Below are 23,524 nucleotides of genomic sequence, written 5' to 3'. Positions count from 1 at the left end.
AGACCCATCACTTGTAACAAACTATCGCCCAATCTCCTTAATAAATGTAGATATCAAAATATACGCGAAAATTCTGGCCAATAGATTGCTACCCCTACTGACCTCCTTAATTTCCCTTGACCAGGTGGGATTCATCCCCGGCAGAGAAGGCCGAGACAACACCATCAAGGCCTTGAACATACATAATTGGTTAACTTCTAAAAAAAAAACAGGGCTTCTTTCTGTCTCTTGATGCAGAAAAGGCATTCGACAGAGTGGCCTGGGACTTTATTGATGCAGTCCTTAAAAATATTGGCATAATGCCCCGGATGAGAGCATATATCGCTGCATTGTACTCTAATCCAACTGCACGCGTACGCACTAATGGCCACCTGTCGAACGCCTTTAACCTTAAAAATGGGACGAGACAAGGTTGCCCCCTGTCCCCGTTGCTTTTTGTCCTCACCTTAGAGCCGCTCTTAAACAAAATCAGATCCAACCCAAATATTAAAGGCATCGAGATTAAAGACCGCTCCTACAAAATAGCCACCTTTGCGGACGATATGTTACTCTTTCTATCACAACCCTTAGTCTCCATACCCAATCTAGTTAAAGAACTTGAAACATACCAACTATTATCTAATTTAAAAATTAATCACTCCAAATCGGTAGCACTAAATATTTCATTGCCCCTCAAAGATGTAGAATTATGCAAACAAAATTTCCCATTCACTTGGTCCCCCAACCAAATTACATATCTTGGAATAGAGATACCCTCCTCCCTAAAAGACTTATTCAAACTTAATTTTCTACCCCTACTAAGGAACTCACAAGAAGACCTTAAACGTTGGAACTCTCTAAACATCTCATGGTTTGGGAGGGCCTCTCTATTAAAAATGACCATTCTTCCCAGATTCCTTTATGCCATGCAAACGATCCCCATTAGATTGCCGTCCTCCTTCTTTGCCTCCTTCCGCAAAGCTTGTTCCACCTTTATTTGGAGGGGTAAACCTCCCAGAATCAAATATGCCAGACTGATCCTCCCAAAAAACAAAGGAGGAATTGCGCTTCCTGACCTAAAAAAATACCATCAAGCAACTATACTCACGCGAATTGTAGATTGGAACTTACATCAATTTGTCAAAGATTGGGTATCATTAGAACAGGCCCAATTTCCATATTCAATCACCCATCTACCATGGATAGACCCTAAATACCTTCAAAAAGAAATTAAATCACACCCCCTTATTGGACCCACGATAGCAATCTTTCACGACACTTACAAGATTGGAGACCCCACCCCTTGGATTAGTCCCTTAACGCCTCTTCGGAATAACCCTGATTTCCCCCCAGGAAACACCTCAAACTCTTTCCTGGTTAATTGGCCCCACAAAACGGTGCTAATTAAACACTTTCTCCACAAGGGGATATTTTTATCCCTCGAGGAAATCAATAAGGACAGCGTTCCTAGACTGATATCCCCCTGGACATATCTCCAAATTAGACACTATATCTCCAAAGCAGTACTGGCAGCCCTTAGATCTAAATCTCTCACAACCCTCGAGATCTTATGTTCAGACACATCCCCACAGAGACATATTATCTCATGTCTTTACAACTCACTATTTAAAGAGGGTTTAGAGTTCTCCTATCCATCTTGTCTAGCATGGGAAAATGACCTCAATCTTTCCTTCTCCAATGAAGAATGGGAAAATATCTTCACTTACGCTCATAAAGGCTCACTAAACGTTGCCACACAGGAGTGTGGATTTAAGATTTTAACAAGATGGTATAGAACACCCAGTACACTTCATAAATTCTACCCCCAGATTTCCAACAAATGTTGGAGGTGCAGTGGGGAGGTGGGCTCGATATTTCATATCTGGTGGTCATGTCCACTTATTCAGCCTTTCTGGAAAATGGTTCACAAAACCATCTCATCAATAACATCAGAAACATTAGATCTCAACCCAGCCCACTTCCTACTGCATCACAACAAAATCCCCCCAAAAAAATATTTGAAATCCCTAACCATGATCATGACAAACGCAGCGAGACATTGTATCCCTTGCCATTGGAGGTCACCCTCACTCCCTACGAAAAAAGAATGGTTCAGAAGGATTAATTTTATTGAAAACATTGAGGAACTTATAAGTATTTCACAAGAAAGAATGTTAAACTTTGCTTCAACCTGGTCGAAATGGCTTGCATTCAAAGATACGCAGGAATATAAGTCTTTCATTTAGTAATGACTGCTGTTGAACCTTCATCATATAGGTTACTTTTTCGAGGACCCAACAGCGCTGGCCCGTTGCTTGGGAACTCTCCTTGCCTACTCCTTTCTTCTGTAACTATATTAAACTAATTTCTTACCCTTTTCCTTGCTTTTTTTTTTTCTTTCCCCTTTCCTCTTTCTCTCTCTCTCTCCCCCCCTTTTTTTTTTATATACGAGTGATCCAGACTTATCATTATATTTGCTTAAGATTTCTATCCTATCCATATTGTTAAATTAATCACAGAATAGTCATTAATGGTCTACTGACGATTGTCACTTATATCTTGACAGTTCAAGCTACTGTTTATACACCTCTGTAACTACCTGTAACAATGTTTTTCTATGCTACCTTTACTGTGCGATGTATTGTCGACTGTAATTTTCTGCATTTCTTTAATAAAACTTTTGTGAAATAAAAAAATATATATATATATATATATCACACACATTTTTCTTATCTTCTGTTTTGATATATGAGCAGTCAAACCTGAGAGATTCTATTAGAGGGTTTTACTGATTTATTACTGATTACTTAAACATATTTGAGTATTACTTTAATAGTATGACTATCCATCTCACATTTTTGGTGATCTTTTCAGCTTTTCTTTAGGTCTGCATACAGCTATATGACATAGAAGTAAAAAAAAAAAAAAAAATATTTAACCACCTTCAGACCGGACCATTTTGCTGGTAAATGACCAGAGGTCTTTTTACAATTTGGCACTGCGCTGCTTTAACTGGTAATTGCGCGGTCATGCAATGTTGTACCCAAACAAAATTTGCGTCCTTTTCTTCCCACAAATAGAGCTTTCTTTTGATGGTATTTGATTGCCTCTGCGATTTTAATTTTTTGCGATATAAACGTAAAAAGACCGCAAAAAATGATATTTTCTACTTTTTGTTGTTAGAAAAATCCAATAAACTCAATTTTAGTCATACATTTAGGCCAAAATGTATTCAGCCACATGTCTTTGGTAAAAAAAAAGTAAATAATTGTATATTTATTGGTTTGCGCAAAAGTTGTCACATCTACAAACTAAGGTACGTTTTCTGGAATTTACGCAGCTTTTAGTTTACGACTGCCTATCTCATTTCTTGAGGTGCTAAAATGGCAGGGCAGTACAAAACCCCCCCAAATGACCCCATTTTGGAAATTAGACACCCTGAGGAAATTGATAAGTGGCATGTTGAGCCCATTGAATATTTTATTTTTTTGCCTCAAGCGATTGAATAATGACAAAAAAAAATTTTTTATTTTTTTTTTACACAAAGTTGTCACTAAATGATATATTGCTCACACATGCTATGGGCATATGTGAAATGACACCCCAAAATAAATTCTGCTGCTTCTCCTGAGTATGGGGATACCACATATGTGGGACTTTTTGGGAGCCTAGCCGCGTACGGGGCCCCGAAAACCAAGCACCGCCTTCAGGCTTTCTAAGGGCGTAAATTTTTGATTTCACGCCTCACTACCTATTACAGTTTTGAAGGCCATAAAATGCCAAGATGGCACAAAACCCCCACAAATGACCCCATTTTAGAAAGTAGACACCCCAAGCTATTTGCTGAGAGGCATTTTGAGTCCATGGAATATTTTATATTTTGCCACAAGTTGCGGGAAAATTACAAACTTTAATTTTTTTTTATTTTTTTTTCACAAAGTTGTCACTAAATGATATATTGCTCACACATGCTATGGGCATATGTGAAATGACACCCCAAAATAAATTCTGCTGCTTCTCCTGAGTATGGGGATACCACATATGTGGGACTTTTTTGGAGCCTAGCCGCGTACGGGGCCCCGAAAACCAAGCACCGCCTTCAGGCTTTCTAAGGGCGTAAATGTTTGATTTCACGCCTCACTACCTATTACAGTTTTGAAGGCCATAAAATGCCAAGATGGCACAAAACCCCCACAAATGACCCCATTTTAGAAAGTAGACACCCCAAGCTATTTGCTGAGAGGCATTTTGAGTCCATGGAATATTTTATATTTTGCCACAAGTTGCGGGAAAATTACAAACTTTAATTTTTTTTTATTTTTTTTTCACAAAGTTGTCACTAAATGATATATTGCTCACACATGCTATGGGCATATGTGAAATGACACCCCAAAATAAATTCTGCTGCTTCTCCTGAGTACGGGGATACCACATATGTGGGACTTTTTGGGAGCCTAGCTGCGTACGGGGCCCCGAAAGCCAAGAACCGCCTTCAGGTTTTCTAAGGGCGTAAATATTTGACTTCACTCCTCACTACCTATTACAGTTTTGAAGGCCATAAAATGCCAAGATGGCACAAAACCTCCACAAATGACCCCATTTTAGAAAGTAGACACCCCAAGCTATTTGCTGAGAGGCATGTTGAGTCCATGGAATATTTTATATTTTGCCACAAGTTGCGGGAAAATTACAAACTTTTTTTTTTTTTTTTTCACAAAGTTGTCACTAAATGATATATTGCTCACGCATGCCATGGGCATATGTGAAATGACACCCCAAAATAAATTCTGCTGCTTCTCCTGAGTACGGGGATACCACATATGTGGGACTTTTTGGGAGCCTAGCCGCGTACGGGGCCCCGAAAACCAAGCACCGCCTTCAGGCTTTCTAAGGGTGTTACAGTTTTGAAGGCCATAAAATGCCAAGATGGCACAAACCCCCCCCAAATGACCCCATTTTGGAAAGTAGACACCCCTAAATTTAGGGGTACACTAGTGAGACTAGGTAATAAATGGCGGGTGCCCTGAAACTATAAAAAAAATAACTAACCAATCAGCGTCACCTGTAACAGTTATATGGTGATCACTGGTGAAAGGGTTAACTAGGGGGCAATCAGGGGGCTTTATGCGGTAGTATATGGGGGTCCCTGGCGCTATAAAAAGCTGCGGCAAACCTAAATACCTACCTGCCTAACTAGCGTCACCTGTGACACTAATACAGCGATCAGAAAAACGATCGCTTATTAGGCTGGGTTCACACTGGAGCGATGCGGGAACGCCACGAATCCGCGGCGGGTTCCCGCATCGCATGCCTCCCGGCGGCAGTTCACACTGCCCTATGCGAACTGCTGGGAGTGTCAGTGAAATGTTAATGACACCCCCAGATCAGTTCGCATATCGCAGTGCGATCTGCAAACTCGGATCGCATGGTGTGAACACCCATGCGATCCGATTCTGCTGCGGACCAAAAAAAGGGTCCCGTGCGAGTTTGCGGCGGGTGCGGCGGGTGCGACACGAATTCAGCCATACTATCTGTATGGCTGAACTCGAATCGCACAGAGATCGGATGTGATTTGCACTGCAGTGCGGTGCGAATCACATCCGTTCTCATAAACCGCTGCAATGTGAACCCAGCCTTAGTGACACTGGCGACGGGGGGTGATCACGGGGTTAAACCTTTATTGGGGGGGTTAGGGGGGTACCTTAGAACTAAAGGGGGCTAACCCTAACTGCCCTAACAGTTATTACAGTCACAAATGACACCCGCCGGGTGATCAGGGGGTTAAACCTTTATTAGGTAATAAATGGCGGGTGCCCTGAAACTATAAAAAAATAACTAACCAACCAGCGTCACCTGTAACAGTTATATGGTGATCACTGGTGAAAGGGTTAACTAGGGGGCAATCAGGGGGCTTTATGCGGTAGTATATGGGGGTCCCTGGCGCTATAAAAAGCTGCGGCGAACCTAAATACCTACCTGCCTAACTAGCGTCACCTGTGACACTAATACGGCGATCAGAAAAATGATCGCTTATTAGGCTGGGTTCACACTGGAGCGATGCGGAAACGCCACGAATCCGTGGCGGGTTCCCGCATCGCATGCCTCCCGGCGGCAGTTCACACTGCCCTATGCGAACTGCTGGGAGTGTCAGTGAAATGTTACTGACACCCCCAGATCAGTTCGCATATCGCAGTGCGATCTGCAAACTCGGATCGCATGGTGTGAATACCCATGCGATTCGATTCTGCTGCGGGCCAAAAAAAGGGTCCCGTGCGAATTTGCGGCGGGTGCGGCGGGTGTGGCGGGTGCGGCGAATGGCTGAACTCGAATCGCACAGAGATCGGATGTGATTTGCACTGCAGTGCGGTGCGAATCACATTCGTTCTCATAAACCGCTGCAATGTGAACCCTGCCTTAGTGACACTGGCGACTGGGGGTGATCACGGGGTTAAACCTTTATTGGGGGGGTTAGGGGGGCACATTAGAACTAAAGGGGGCTAACCCTAACTGTCCTAACAGTTATTACAGTCACAAATGACACCAATGCAAAAAAAAAAAAAAAAGCAATTGGTGTCACTGTGACTGGGGGGGCAGGGGTAATTGGGGGGTGATCGGGGGGTAAAGGGGGGGTGTGAGTGTGCCTGGCATGTTCTACTGTGTAGTGTAGTGCTTGTGCAACTCACCGATGCTCTCTCCTCGGTGCCGGAACGAAAACTACCGACACGGAGGAGAGAATACATCACTTCCTCTCCTGTGTTTACATTACAGGAGAGGAAGTGATGTCACCGGACAATTTCATTCGCCGGGAGCGATCGCGAGGGGGTGGCCATGAATGAATGGCCGTCCCCTCGTCCGGGATCGCTCCCGAACGAATACCGACCGCCGCAGGCACCGGGCGGGGGCCCGATCGGGCCCCCGACCCGCGGGAGGCAAGGGACGTACATGTAAGCCCTTATGCCTGCCCGTGCCATTCTGCCGACGTACATCGGCGTGCGGCGGTCGGCAAGTGGTTAAATAAATATTTTTTTTTATTTTGTTTATGAATATAGGATAGGAATAAGAAATGTTTCTTTCCATCTGGGTCCTGAATGAGAGAATTTACTCCCGACCTTGTAGACACAACAAGTGAGAGGAAATCTATTCAAGTAGTTTTCCCCAGAACAAATTCCCCCTATCAACAGATTTGATCACTATTCCTGTTATGGCGACTCCAAATTTTGTATTTTCTTTCACTTTCAGTCCTGGTGACCATTGTCAGTGCAAAAGAAAGAGGGTACGTCTCCTCAGCAGTGACACACTAGAGAATAAAAACATGGATGAGGGTTCTAACCTCTTTATTTAAAAATGATTAAAAAAAATTGGACTTAGATGCCCATGGGAGGGGGGGGGGCAAATTTATAAAGCAGTGAATGCAATGGGCGGCAAAGTTGGTGTAGTGGTTAGCACTCTCACCTAGCAGTCACCTAGCACTGGTTCAAATCCCAACCACAACTCTACCTGCCTGGAGTTTGCATGTTCTCCCTGTGCCTGTGTGGGTTTCCTCCAGGTACTGCAGTTCCCTCCCACACTCCAAAGACATGCAGGTAGGTTAATTGGCTTCTGTCCAAAATTGGCCCTAGTATATGAATGGGGACCTTGGATTGTGGGCTCCTAGAGGGTAGGGGCGATGTGAGTGTGCGATGTGAGTGTACAGGGATAGGGACAATTGTGAGTGAGTGTACAGGGGACAATTGTAGACACACACTCAGGTTGAACTGGATGGACTGGTGTCTTTATTCAACCTTACTAACTATGTAACTATGTAACACTCATTAAACATTCACCGCTTATTCGTTGGGGAATCATTCACTATTTTCATGAAACACATCCTCCAGGAAGATTCAACTGCACATTCACTGAATCAAGCAACCTTAACCTACATTCACTAACATCTGTTGTTCAATAAATAAGCATCTTACTGTGCTATTCACCCTATTTATAACATCATGAATGTAACATTCCCTGCACATTCCTTTTGCACCTGCATTCACAATCTGCATTTTAGAACAGATTTTAGATCTTTGAAAGATCTGCCACAGTGTAATAACAAACAAAAAAAAAAATAGAACACATGGCTCCACAATATCCAGATTCTGCTATTTGTGTTCAGAATGATGTACTGCAACCTATGTGTTTGCAAGATGCACTGGAGGGTTGTATGTTTCCACAATAAACTGATGTAAAGTTCCAGCTAAAGCTTTAACTAGTCATAAAAATGCTCCCTCGCCCTCCTAACGCCTATGCTAACTAATCCCCAGTGGCGGCTGCAGGGAAGAGGAGCGAGCATCCAACAGCGGCTGGGACATCCAGGAGCGATGGTGGCACCCATAGGCTCCCATGAAGCAAATTATTTGATCCCCTGCAGATTTTGGAAGTTTGCCTACTTACAGAGAAGTGAAGGAAGGGTCTATAATTGTTATCTTAAGAGGAGAGAGCACCAGATTCAATGCTTTCAACTTTTATTAACATTGACCCTGTTGTAAATACTAGCAAAAGCATGCCTGTTTTTTGAAAAGCAAAGATATAACAAACAATGCTAAAAGAGTGTTGTATATAAATATGGTGATCATCGACTGTAAATGTATGATGAATGTGTGGTGACTGCCCAGAAATGCATCATGTTAAACAATGGGCAACAACTATAGTCTCAGACTCACAAGGAACTACAATGGACATCCATGATATACAGGTCAGAAGAATGGAAAAAAATAAACAGTTATAACTACTACAAAATCTATGTGAAAACAAATCAGATACACACACCATTAAGCCAAACTGGAAGTTCCCCTGCTTCCTACAGATCGTTTTAGAAGAACATAGCTCTAGTGTTTCCCAAACATTACTATTTCCAACAGCTCTTCTCTAACACCTCCTATATTTCTAAAGATTTCAGTTTTACTTACTTGGATCGGAGACCCATTTGTCTGTCATTAGGACACGTCCAACGGTTAGAAGAGTTTCCAATCACCGTGTCTGTCATAGTTCTTTAGTGCCTGGTAGAAAACAATATAAACATTTGTTAAATTATAAAATTGTTATTGTTAAACCAAAAATTCAAGGAAATGTCAAAATATATGCATTTATTACTATATTTGTGTTGTGTGAATTTAGATTTTTGTTGTTCACTTATTTTTACATTATTTCAGATTATATGTATTTTACTATTCATATCACATTTTTGTTTTACAAAAATGTTTAAAATAGTTAAAACAGGATGTAGAATTGGCCACTGCCCTGACTTAAAAAAAAATGACATCTATTTTATAAAAAAAAAAAATAATTATATATATATATATATATATATATATATATATATATATATATATATATATATATATATATATATATATATACATACATACACACACACACACACACACACATACATACACACACACACACACACACACACATACATACACACACACACACACACAGTATATTAAAATATAACACAATGCAAGACAGTTTTAACAACAGTTTTACATTTTTTTACATGTGTTTTACATGCATTTTTGCCTTCTCCTGGACGGCAGATGCAGCAGTTAGGTATAAACTTTATCTGACTTTTTTCCAGCCTTATTAACCAGGTACAGTACTTAATATATTCTTTTTCATTTCAGCTGCTTTATCAGATAGGGGCTTGTGAGCAATACATATTTGTAATCGGAGTCTTCAAGTGGGAAATGCAATATTACTTAAGAAACAAGGCCTGAGGTGTGCCATGGCCTGGATGGTCAGTATGCCTGAAAAGAGGGCATACCCTGAATGTAAGAATAAGAAAAATACTATGAGTATGAGTGAATAACCTGGGGGAAACGGGTGGGTGGGCACCTAGAAACCCCAACCCTGGCCCTGACAGAGGAGGAGGGTTATATAGTCTCCGACTCCTCCCACAAATACAGGCTGGCCTACAGCCAGCCTTCTAACTTGTAATCGGAGTCTTCAAGTGGGAAATGCAATATTACTTAAGAAACAAGGCCTGAGGTGTGCCATGGCCTGGATGGTCAGTATGCCTGAAAAGAGGGCAAAAAGACACCAGTTTAGGTGGGAGAGGGAAGGTAGAGATCCCATCCCTAAAATGACGTATGCCCAAACGCCAACCGTAAGTAACCGGTAAGTATCCGCTGTGAGAGTAGAACCCATCGACTCCAGACCTGGAGATGAGAAGGAACCTCCTTAGAGCCTGCAAGCTACGCAAACCCAATTGAACGTCCCGTGAAGGATAGGATGAGCCTGATGCCCAAGGTGACCCGGACATGAGAATGAACTGCTATGAATGAGAGGATACGTGGGGAAAAGAGAGCAAGGGCTGACCCGAAGAACCCCTACAACACACACCAGAAGAAGCACCGTAAAAACACCCCTTCCCATACCTGGTAAGAGGATGTGAGAGGGTGAGTGGCAAAAATACCAGTGATAGGAGAGGAAACCTGGCTGCCTGATGGATGTGATGGAGTAGATGCCATGGCAAGCATCATCAACATGGCGACACCAAGACAAACTGGTCCCACCGGATGTGAGCAGGTCATGCTACTGCCCGAGACCTCCCAACCGAGACCGAATCCTGAACCGAGGAAGGAGAAACAGACTCCAACCCAGGGGAATAAGTCCCATAGCATGAACCAGCCATGCCCAAAGTGACTAAAGCACCCCCCTCCCCACCTGGAACAAACCGGGGAGGAGCAAAGATGACTGGACCGACGTCCCTGAGCAGTACTCCAGGCAACCTCCTAGACAAGAGATCGGAGCTGAGAGTGGAATCCAGAATGGTGACGACGTCGCCCAACCTACCACCTAAGGACCGTGGCTTGGACACACCCTGAGAGTATGAATCCCAGGGCGGTAACCAGGGCCTCTATGCAACAGGATGTCCACTAAAGAAAATTGTTGTCTGCTTCCAACCTGAGGGTGCGCCCAGTGGCGAAAAGACATCTGTACGTAAGTGCAGGCATGGTTGATATTGGTATGGATGCCAAGACGGCCCAACCTGAAAACGCAACTAGAAGGAAAGACAGACAACCAGACATGAGAACAACAACAACGCCCCTCTGCCTACCTAAGAATGAGAACATGGCAGAAAAGTCAAGACCACAGCGCATGAATGAACCTAATGATGAACCCCCCCCGTGTGTGAGTTGAGAAATAGTGAGTTAACCCGAGTAACCTGCAGCGCAGAGACAGGTAATTAACAGAAACTCAGGCCTAGAGTACCCACAGACCGTGGTGGGTAGACGTACAGGTGTGGTGAATGAACATGCATCGTATGACGTATGGTATACAGGCGAGAAGATTGTGGTCAACAATCATTAATAACGAAACCTCAGCCCGTATGGATCTGTAGACGTGACAGATCCCGATGTGCGAGCCCTAGCTAACTGACCCCGGTACAAACATGAACACAGATACGATAAGACATGACAATGAATTCAGACAAACCTAACCAGAATATGTCATAAGTGAACGCCCTTCTGCGAACTCTGAAGCCAAACACAGAGGTTGAAACACCATGACAGAACCACTGAACAGAAACACTATGACAGAAATACTGACAGAAAAATGTCACGACAATGCCATGACAGAAATGCTAAAAGTTAACCTAGGTAGAACGATGACTGAAATCCCGGGGCAGAACGCTATGACAGACATGCTGGCAGGACGCTATGACAGAACTCCAGGGGCAGAACACTGACAGATAACCTGAGGCGGAACGCTATGACAGACATGCCGGGCAGAATGATATGACAGGAACCCAGGGGCAAACCACTATGACCGCCATGCTGGACAGAGCGCTATGACGGAAATACTGGACCGAACGCTATGACGGAAATACTGGACCGAACGCTATGACGGAAACTAAATGCTGTGACCGAACCTGGACAGAACGCTATGACAGGAAAGCTAGAAAGAATGCTATGACCGAGAATGCTGGACCAATCGCTATGACAGAATTGCTGGGCCGAACATTATGACAGAAAATGCTGGGCCGAACGTATGACAGAAAATGCTGGGCCGAACGTATGACAGAAAATGCTGGGCCGAACGTATGACAGAAAATGCTGGGCCGAACGTAAAGACAGAAAATGCTGGGCCGAACGTAATGACAGAAAATGCTGAGCCGAACGTAATGACAGAAAATGCTGAACAGAACGCTGTGACAGAAAACTGGACTAATGCTATAACCAAAACCTGGACAGAACGCTATGACAGGAAAGCTAGATCGAATGCTATGACAGAAATGCTGGGCCGAACGCTGTGACAGAAATGCTGGGCCGAACGCTGTGACAGAAATGCTGGACCGAACGCTGTGACAGAAATGCTGGACCGAACGCTGTGACAGAAATGCTGGACCGAACGCTGTGACAGAAATGCTGGGCAGAACGCTATGACAGAAAATGCTGAACAGAATGCTGTGACAGAAAACTGGACTGAATGCTGACCGAAACCTGGACAGAACGCTGTGACAGGAAAGCTAGATGGAACGCTTATGACAGAAATGCTGGGCCGAACGCTATGACAGAAAATGCTGAACAGAATGCTGTGACAAAAAACTGGACTGAATGCTATGACCGAAACCTGGACAGAACGCTGTGACAGAACTGCTGGACAGAACGCTATGACAGGAAAGCTAGATGGAACGCTATGACAGAAATGCTGGGCCGAACGCTATGACAGAAAATGCTGAACAGAATGCTGTGACAAAAAACTGGACTGAATGCTATGACCGAAACCTGGACAGAACGCTGTGACAGAAATGCTGGACAGAACGCTATGACAGGAAAGCTAGATAGAACGCTATGACAGGAATGCTGGGCCGAACGTTATGACAGAAAATGCTGGGCCGAACGTTGTAACAGAAAATGCTGGGCAGAACGCTGTGACAGAAAATGCTGGGCAGAACGCTGTGACAGAAAATGCTGGGCAGAACGCTGTGACAGAAAATGCTGGGCAGAACGCTGTGACAGAAAATGCTGGGCAGAACGCTGTGACAGAAAATGCTGGGCAGAACGCTGTGACAGAAAATGCTGGGCAGAACGCTGTGACAGAAAATGCTGGGCAGAACGCTGTGACAGAAAATGCTGGGCAGAACGCTGTGACAGAAAATCGCAGGCAGAACGCTGTGACAGAAAATCGCAGGCAGAACGCTGTGACAGAAAATCGCAGGCAGAACGCTGTGACAGAAAAACGCTGGCAGAACGCTGTGACAGAAAAACGCTGGCAGAACGCTGTGACAGAAAAAACGCTGGCAGAACGCTGTGACAGAAAAAACGCTGGCAGAACACTATGACAGAAAACGCTGGCAGAACGCTATGACAGAAAACGCTGGCAGAATGCTATGACAGAAAACGCTGGCAGAACGATATGACAGAAACGCTGGCAGAACGCTATGACAGAAAACGCTGGCAGAACGCTATGACAGCAACGCTGGCAGAACGCTATGACAGCAACGCTGGCAGAACGCTATGACAGAAAACGCTGGCAGAACGCTATGACAGAAAACGCTGGCAGAACGCTATGACAGAAAACGCTGGCAGAACGCTATGACAGAAAACGCTGGCAGAACGCTATGACAGAAAACGCTGGCAGAACGCTATGACAGAAAACGCTGGCAGAACGCTATGACAGAAAACGCTGGCAGAACGCTATGACAGAAAACGCTGGCAGAACGCTATGACAGAAAACGCTGGCAGAACGCTATGACAGAAAACGCTGGCAGAACGCTATGACAGAAAACGCTGGCAGAACGCTATGACAGAAAACGCTGGCAGAACGCTATGACAGAAAACGCTGGCAGAACGCTATGACAGAAAACGCTGGCAGAACGATATGACAGAAAACGCTGGCAGAACGCTATGACAGAAAACGCTGGAAAAAACGCTATAACAGAAAACGCTGGCAAAACACTATAACAGAATGCTATGACAGAAAATTTGCTGATGGAAGCTACCACCGACACCCGGGCTGACCCCAATATAACACCGACCAAAGAAACCACCAAGTAAAGCAGCAACCTGGGTGGACTGAGATCCTCCATCACTGCAGCAGAGATGCCAGTCTGCGCTGTGGGGAGGAAAGGAGCAACAGGTGGGTGACAGCCCACCCCCCTTGCAAGCACTAGGACCCACCGCTCACTTAGGCAGCCAGCCGATACCACCCTCCCCCCCCCCCCCCATGAGCAAGGGGAGAGAGGATCCAGCAGCTGACCGATCCCCAGGCGGGTTCTCGGCAGCTCTGGCGACGGACATGCACGGGGAGTGGAGCCTCTCCCCCCCCGCCATGCAAGCAAAGGGAGAGAGGAGCCAGCGGGCGGCCGACCACCCCCCCCCCCATGTGAGCAATGAGAGAGAAGCCAGCGGGCGGCCGACCCCCCCCCCCCCCCCCGCCATGCGAGCAAGGGGAGAGAGGATCCAGCGGGCGGCCGATCACCAGGCGGGCTCCCAGCAGCCCCGCTGATCACACCCTCCCCCCAGGGAGAAGCGGCCGACGGCCGCCACGTGGAGCCCCCCCGAACCTTCAGGCGGACGGAGCACCACACACGTGGGGAGAGAGAGGAGCTGGGGCGACCGATCACCCCCCCCCTCCCCACACTGGAAGAAACGGCGGGCGGGTGGACGGAGCGAACATGTGGGGAGAGAGGAGCGGGGGCGGCCGATCGCCCCCCCTCTCCCCACACTGGAGGAACCGGCGGGCGGGTGGACGGAGCAAACATGTGGGGAGAGAGGAGCTGGGGCGGCCGATCGTCGATCACCTCCCCCTCTCCCCACACTGGAAGAACAAGCGGCTGGACATGGCAACCGTGGGGAGAGAGAGGAGCCCGGCCGACCGATCACACTCCCCCCCTCTCCCCACACTGGAAGAAACAGGCGGCTGGACATGGCAACCGTGGGGAGAGAGAGGAGCTGGGGCGACCGATCTCCCCTCCCCATGCTGGAAGAAACTGTGGGTGGACAGAGCAACCATGTGGGGAGAGAGAGGAGCTGGGGCGGCCGAACGCCGCTCACCCCCCCTCTCCCCACACTGGAACAGGACAGGGGAACGCACCCCCTCTCCACCAGCATGATTGTAGAGAAGTGGGTGCTAGATGGACAACCCTTCCCCCATGAGCTGCCTCCACCTAGAAACCCCAACCCTGGCCCTGACAGAGGAGGAGGGTTATATAGTCTCCGACTCCTCCCACAAATACAGGCTGGCCTACAGCCAGCCTTCTAACATATTATCGAACTGCAGCATCAAATTCAAAGCCTACAGTCCCTTTCAGATTGAGTGACGCCAACTAAAATTTTAGCATCAGATTAATGAATGAATAAAATTACATTTTTATACTCCTTTCATGAACAACAAAGCATAATACTACAATTTAATTTGACTTCATATGTCTGACACATTGGGGCTGATTTACTAAGATGAATGCGCTGTGCCGGTTCATACCTTAATTTGTGCGCCAGATAAATTATTAAGTGAGTATGAACCGGCGCACGCATAAGCGCAACACATAATATTCCGGCGCAGTTTATAATAGAGCACGCCGTATCATTAACAGTCCATTCACACAGGGGCAACGCGACTTCCAGTGTGACTTTGGGAGGCAAGTTGGACACGACTTGAGTGTGAATCACACCTCAATCATACCTCAATTTGTGCATAGAGCATTGTGCATTGTGCATACCTCAATTTATAATAGAGCATGCCGTATCATTAACAGTCCATTCACACAGGGGCAACGCGACTTCCAACGTGACTTTGGGAGGCAACTTGGACATGACTTGAGTGTGAATCACACCTCAATCATACCTCAATTTGTGTGCCAGATAAATGATCAAGTGAGCGTATGAACCGGCGCACGCATAAGCGCAACACATAATATGCCGGCGCAGTTTATAATAGAGCACGCCGTATCATTAACAGTCCATTCACACGGGGCAACGCGACTTCCAGTGTGACTTTGGGAGGCAAGTTGGACACGACTTGAGTGTGAATCACACCTCAATCATACCTCAATTTGTGCATAGAGCACTGTGCATTGTGCATACCTCAATTTATAATAGAGCACGCCGTATCATTAACAGTCCATTCACACAGGGGCAACGCAACTTCCAACGTGACTTTGGGGGGCAACTTGGACACGACTTGAGTGTGAATCACACCTCAATCATACCTCAATTTGTGTGCCAGATAAATGATCAAGTGAGCGTATGAACCGGCGCACGCATAAGCGCAACACATAATATGCTGGCACAATTTATAATAACGCACGCTGTATCATTAACAGTCCATTCACACAGGGGCAATGCGACTTCCAGCGTGACTTTGGGAAGCAACTTGGACACGACTTGAGTGTGAATCACAGCGCGACTTGGGGCAACTTACAACATGACTTTAAATTAAAGGCGACTTTAATGAAAAAAAAAAAAAATTTATGGGTTCCCCTCCAAGAGCATACCAGGCCCCTCATGTCTGGTATGGATATTAAGGGGAACCCCGCACCAAAAAAAATGACGTGGGGGTCCCCCCCAAAATCCATACCAGGCCCTTCAGGTCTGGCATGGATTTTAAGGGGAACTCCGCTCCAAAAAAATGGCGTGGGGGTCCCCCTCAAAATCCATACCAGACCCTTATCTGAGCACGCAACCTGGCAGGCCGCAGGAAAAGAGGGGGGACGAGAAAGCGCCCCCCTCCTGAACCGTACCAGGCCACATGCCCTCAAAATTGGGAGGATGCTTTGGGGTCCCCCCAATGCACCTTGTCCCCATGTTGATGAGGACAAGGGCCTCATCCCCACAACCCTGGTCAGTGGTTGTGGGGGTCTGCGGATGGGGGGCTTATTGGAACCTGGAAGCCCCCTTTAACAAGGGGACCCCCAGATCCCGGCCTCCCCCCCTGTGTGAAATGTAATGGGGTACAAAAGTACCCTTACCATTTCACCAAAAAAATGACAAAAATGTTAAAAATTACAAGAGACAGTTTTTGACAATTCCTTTATTAAAGTCTTCTTCTTTCATCTTCTTACTTCTGGTCTTCTTCCTTCTTCCTTTCTTCATCCTTCGGTTTCTTCCTCCATCTTCTTTTTCTTCCATCCTCTTCTTCCTCCAATCCTCTTCTTCTTGCTCCGGTGTTCTCGTCCAGCATCTTCCTCCACGGCGTCTCTTCTTCGTTCATGGGCTGCTCCACACAATGGGAGGCTCCCGCTGTGTGACGCTTCTCTTCTTCTGACAGGTCTTATATAATAGAGGGTGGGGCCACGCGGTGACCCCGCCCCCTCTGACGCACGGTTCCGTTATATAAGTAGTGTCAGAAGAAGAGAAGTGTCACACAGCGGGAGCCTCCCATTGCGCGGAGCGGCCCAAGAACGAAGAAGAGACGCTGTGGAGGAAGATGCCGGAAAAGAACACCGGAGCAAAAAGAAAAGGATCAGAGGAAGAAGAAGATGGAGGATGAAGGAAAGAAGAAGGAAGAAGACCAGAAGAAAAAAGATGAAAGAAGAAGACTTTAATAAAGGAATTGTCAAAAACTGTCTCTTGTCATTTTGAACACCTTTTTCACTTTTCTGGTGAAATGATAGGGGTATTTTTGTACCCCCTTACAATTTCACACGGGGGTGGCCGGGATCTGGGGGTCCCCTTGTTAAAGGGGGCTTACAGATTCCGATAAGCCCCCTGCTCACAGACCCCCCACAACCACCGGCCAGGCTTGTGGGGATGAGGCCCTTGTCCTCATCAACATGGGGACAAGGTGCTTTGGGGGGGACGGAAGCATCCTCCCAATGTTGAGGACATGTGGCCTGGTACGGTTCAAGATGGGTCTGGTATGGATTTTGAGGGGGTTCCCCATGCCATTTTTTTGGGGTGCGGGGTTCCCCTTAATATCCATACCAGACCTGAAAGGGGGGACCCTCACGCATTATTTTTTCTTAATTTTTTTTTTCTTAATGTTAACATGACCTGTGTGCAAATAGCCTTAACCACTTAACAACCGGCCCATAGCCGAATGACGGCTATAGGGCGGTTGTTTAACTCTGGGAGGCCGTCATATGGCCCCGGGGCGCGAACTCGAGAGCATCACGGATCACGGTAAACGGACGCTCATCGCGGCCGTTTACCACGTGATCGCTACGTCAAATGATGGAGTGATCACTTGTAAACAAACCGGCGTCATGTTATGATGCCGGTTCCTCCCTCCCCCTCTCTGTACCGATCGGTACAGCGGAGGGGGGAGAGATTGGTGTCAGCAGCGCTGGGGGCTGCATCTGCAGTGTCCACATCACTGCTCACCAAAATTGAACCCCTCAATTCCCTGCCATTACTCTGCAATACCCTGCAATACTCTGCAATACCCACAAATACTCTGCAATACTCTGCAATACTCTGCAATACCCACAAATACTCTGCAATACTCTGCAATACCCGCAAATACTCTGCAATACTCTGCAATATCCACAAATACTCTGCAATACTCTGCAATACCCGCAAATACTCTGCAATACTCTGCAACACCCGCAAATACTCTGCAACTCTAGCCAATACTCTGCAACACTAGCCAATACTCTGCAACACTAGCCAATACTCTGCAACACTAGCCAATACTCTGCAACACTAGCCAATACTCTGCAACACCCGCCAATACTCTGCAACACCCGCCAATACTCTGCAACACCCGCCAATACTCTGCAATACCAGCTAATACTCTGCAGTACCCGCCAATACTCTGCAGTAAAATTCCAGCCAATACTCTGCAATACCCTGCCAATACTCTGCAATACTCTGCCATAAATTGCCATACTCGGAGATACCCTGCAATACCCAGCCATAGTCGGTGATACCCTGCAATACCCAGCCATAGACATCCCCCCCTCCTGTCACCCTCCGGTGCTTCTACCGACTCGCCAATACGATCAAAGCCAGAATATTTTTTTTTTCAGGCTTTCCAGCCTAGAGGTGAGATGTGGGGTCTTATTGACCCTATATCTCACTGTAAAGAGGACCTGTCATGCCATATTCCTATTACAAGGGATGTTTACATTCCTTGTAATAGGAATAAAAGTGATCAAAAAATTTATTTTTGGGGAAAAAAATGTCAAACTAAAATAAATAAAGTAAAATGAACAATAATTTTTTTTTTTTTTTTAAAGCGCCCCTGTCCCCATGTGCTTGCATATGTAAGTCCTGCCCACATATGAAAACGGTGTTCAAACCACACATGTGAGGTATCGCTGCGAACGTTAGAGCAGGAGCAACAATTATAGCCCTAGACCTCCTCTGTAACTCAAAACATATAACCAGTAAAAAAAATTTAAAGCGTCGCCTATGGGGATTTTTAAGTAGCAACGTTTGGCGCCATTCCACGAGCGTGTGCAATTTTGAAGAGTGACATGTTAGGTATCTATTTACTAAGCGTAACTTCATCTTTCACATTATGCAAAAATTGGGCTGACTTTACTGTTTCTTTTTTTTTTAAGCACAAAACTGTTTTTTTTCAAAAAAAAAGCATGCGAAAAATTGCTGCGCAAATACCGTGCGAGATAAAAAGTTGCAAAGACCACCATTGCATTCTCCAGGGTGTTTGCTAAAAAAAAATATATATGTTTTGGGATTGTATGTAATTTTCTAGCAAAAAAATGATGATTTTTACATGTAGGAGAGAAATGTCAGAATTGTCCTGGGTGCTCCAGAACGCCTGATGGCGCTCCCTGCATGTTAGGCCTCTGTATGTGGCCACACTGTGTAAAAGTCTCACACATGTGGTATCGCCGTACTCGGGAGTAATAGCAGAATGTGTTTTGGGGTGTAATTTGTGGTATGCATATGCTGTGTGTTAGAAATAAACTGATAATATGACAATTTTGTGAAAAAAAAAAAATAGTAAAAAAAAAATCTTGATTTTGCAAAGAATTGTGGGAAAAAATGACAACTTCAAAAAAACTCATCATGCCTCTTACTAAATACATTGGAATGTCTTCTTTCCAAAAATGGGTCATTTGGGGGGTATTTGTACTTTTCTGGCATGTAATGCCGCGTACACACGGGCGGACTGTATGGCGTACTTAGTCCCTCGAAACACATTTCAGCGGACAGTCCGCTCGTGTGTGGGCTTCAGCTGACTTTTTCAGCGTGCAGTCTGGCGTACTAAGTATTTCGGATTTTTCGAAATTCTGTCCGTTGTACTTTGGTTTCAGCGGACAATCCGCTCGTCAGTATGCTAGTTCGACGGACTAAGAATGGCGCATGCCCAGAAAGGATTTACACGGCAGAAGGGTGCTTTGCTGTGTATTGGACTTCCTATTTCTAGTCCCGTCGTACGTGCTGTACACGTCATCGCGCAAGCTTTCGTCGGACTGTTTGGGTATCCGTGTGTGGTCAAGTCCGTTCAGTGGAAAGTATGACGGACTGTCCGTCGGATTGTATGACGGACTAAGTACGCCATACAGTCCGCTCGTGTGTACGCGGCATTAGGGTCTCAAGAATTGAAATAGGCCGTCAGTACTTCAGGTGTGATCAATTTTCAGATATTGGCACCATAGCTTGTGGACTCTATAACTTTCACAAAGACCAAATAATATCCACCAATTTGTACTTATTTTTACCAAAGATATGTAGTAGTATAAATTTTGGCCAAAATTTATGAAGAAAAAATTACTAATCTGCTAAATTTTATAACAGAAACAAAGAAAAATTCATTTTTTTTTACAGAATTTTCGGTATTTTTCCTTTTATAGCACAAAAACTAAAAAAACGAGCGGTGATTAAATACCACCAAAAGAACGCTCTATTTGTGTGAAATAAAAAAAAAACATTTCATATAGGTCCAGTGTTGCATGACTGAGTAATTGTCATTCAAAATGTGAGAGCACCGAAAGCTGAAAATTGGTCTGGTTATTAAGGGTGTTTAAGTGCCCAGTGGTCAAGTGGTTAAATAAAACAATAGAAGTGAACAAGCGCAAAAAAAAAAAAGTCAAGAGAGGTGAGCCTGTTCAACTTATGCAAATGAATCTACGCGGCTTGACATTTACTAAGATTTTGCCGGCGCAGTGAACCAGAGCACTTGAACGGGCGCCAATGCCGCTTGCGCATGCGCAGTGCATAAATTGACCTAGCGCAGTTCCAAGTGTATTTGCAGGCGCAGCAAGCTTGCTCAGAGAAAGTTACTTTTCTGTTCCATTTTGGGCATATTTTCTACTTGGACAGTTATATCTATACTTCCTCACATCACCCCACATTACCCCCATAATATTGGCATTTCCAGCTTCTTTTAATTCTGAGTTGAAGATGCCGTGTGCCAGGTCAATAGCGGCGCACAGTTGCGCATCGGCGTGCGTCGCAATTCATGGAGTGAACTCTTTCTAAATCAGCTATTAACTATATACTTTTTTTCATTATTTTGTTGTTTTATGTTTTTTGTCTTGTATATTGTTACTTTTTTAATTAGAGTGACATAAGGAAAGTACCAAGTCAATATCAAGTCTGCCTTTTTTAATATACTGTTTTATACTGTAGTATGTTAACATGTACTGTTGATGGCCGCCACTGCTGGAAGTCTGTTCCAAGCAATTGAATACCCTTTTGGTAAAACAATGCTGTCTAAGGTTAGTTTTGAACGTTCCTCTTGCTAAATTGAGGTCATGTCTTTGTGGTCTTTCCTGATCCTGATATGTTTTAGCCCTCTAAACTTTCAACATTTTTATACCCAGCTCTTGTTCTATCTTATTAATATAATTTTGTAAATGAGGTCTCCAGTGCATTATTTAGAAAACGAACTACAGTTTTCACTGCTTTGACCAATCTTCCAACAATATACCAAATGATGTTCCATGTCTCTGACCCCCCACCCACCCACCACCACCCAGAAAATCACCTCTTTTCAAAACCTTTGTGTTATCATTTAAAGACTTGCCCACTAAACCTTCAGTTACATCATTTAAAAAACGGATTAAATAGAACAGAACCCTATACATAGCCATGTGGTACACCACTAGTGACTGGCCTCTGTTCCTCTGAATGACCCTGTATCAAATGTTTTGCTGAAATAAAGATAGGCTATGTCCACAAAAGGACGATCATCACATATGTATTATCCTGGGCTCACAAGCTCAAGTCCAATATGCAGATGTAGAGTTAGGACATTCACAGAAATTCCAAGGGGAATATGGTGTATCAGGAAGCTTCACATACTGTATACGCACATGCAAAGGCAACAACATGCATAAATGTATAAAGGAAGATTGAACAGTGCCATTTCTCTTGACATAAAACATAGCGAACATAAATATATCTTTCTACATTGTGCACTCACTCCTCTATGTCTCTGATAATAGTATTTTCTGGAAGTGAATAGACAGTGTCTCAGGCAAGCCTTTTAATGCTTTAATCTTTTCTGACAAAGAAATTGCATTCTGCTTTGTTTAAAGTGTCTTCCATGTACAAATTGACCTCCTATTTTAAGAGCACTTTTAAAACCAAAAGTAGGTAGAATCTAATTAGTCCTTTGCTATGTATTCCACTATTAACATTTGAAATGTCATCTTAAAAAATTGATGAAAGGGACAATGCACAAACTAGAACTACATGTATAAAAATATTAAATATCAACCCAATACTCAGCTGTATAACATCAACAATTGAAATGTTATTTTTCTAAAATGAATTAAAAAGGCATAAACTACAGGCTTTTAAAAACACTAGTAGTAAAATATAATTTTTGTACTCACTATAGAACCCTTTTCATGAAGTCCATTGATGTACACTGGGATTACAAGACTGTTGGGTTATACTGTCTACAATGGCTAAACAAACAAAAAAAAAAAAAACATTAGGCAGCATAGGGCTACCCTGCCTTCAACCATCATGACTTATCAGGTTTTGTAGCAAGCTAGTACAGATAAATACAGAGGTGAGGGACCTATGTCCCTCAATGAACTCCAAGAAGAATAGTGTATAGTGAGTACAAAAATCTTAGTTTGTTTCTTGTCCACTGAGGGACACAAGAATTTTTAGACTGTCCAAAAGTACTCCAACTGATGGATGGGCAACTCAGCAACAAAGTCTAATAGACTCCTAAAAAAACTCCCTGCATAGTCCCATATATCTGCAGAAGACCTGGCTGAGGCCTGGAAAAAGGCCTAGAAAAAGTTTTAAATGCCCCAACATAAAAAAAGGACTTACAAACCTTGTATTGTGTGCCTACTCAAGAAAGGCACATGCTACTTTCCCAATTATGAGATCATACGCTTAGATGATGGTCTGTCTGAGTCATCTAGAGAAGATGGAAAGAGAAGCCCATGTACATGGGGTCCATCCAGGATTACAAAGGTTAATCAATCTTCCTGAAAGAAGCAGTGGCTGATAGTGAGATTCCCATAGCCCAAAGCACTCCCAGACAATGAATGGGGGGAAATCTCCTATTAGTGAACCAAATAGATGTGTAAAAGAACATTGTCCTGGTTGAGGGGAAAGACAGAACTAGTAAGAAAGGCAAGAAATAAATCCTCATCCCTATGCAAAACCAAAATGCGTTC

At 44.6% G+C, this 23,524-nt stretch overlaps 1 protein-coding gene across 1 annotated transcript in view; it reads right to left on the bottom strand.

Annotated features, from left to right (window-relative positions):
• Positions 1–23,524, bottom strand: part of RPH3A (rabphilin 3A) — a 396,706-nt gene that overhangs the window by 250,401 nt on the left and 122,781 nt on the right. The window contains exon 2 of the mRNA XM_077462038.1: positions 8,922–9,011. Coding sequence (XP_077318164.1) covers positions 8,922–8,998 — 77 coding nt within the window. The 5' untranslated portion in view covers positions 8,999–9,011. The remainder of the gene's footprint in view (positions 1–8,921; positions 9,012–23,524) is intronic.

Source organism: Lithobates pipiens, unplaced genomic scaffold (genome assembly GCF_037356315.1).
Source record: "Lithobates pipiens isolate NorthernLeopardFrog02 unplaced genomic scaffold, aLitPip1_a1.2 Scaffold_3, whole genome shotgun sequence".
Lineage (NCBI taxonomy): Eukaryota > Metazoa > Chordata > Amphibia > Anura > Ranidae > Lithobates > Lithobates pipiens.
The sequence above is the reverse complement of the archived record's forward strand: the minus strand, read 5'-3'. Positions and strand labels throughout refer to the sequence as shown.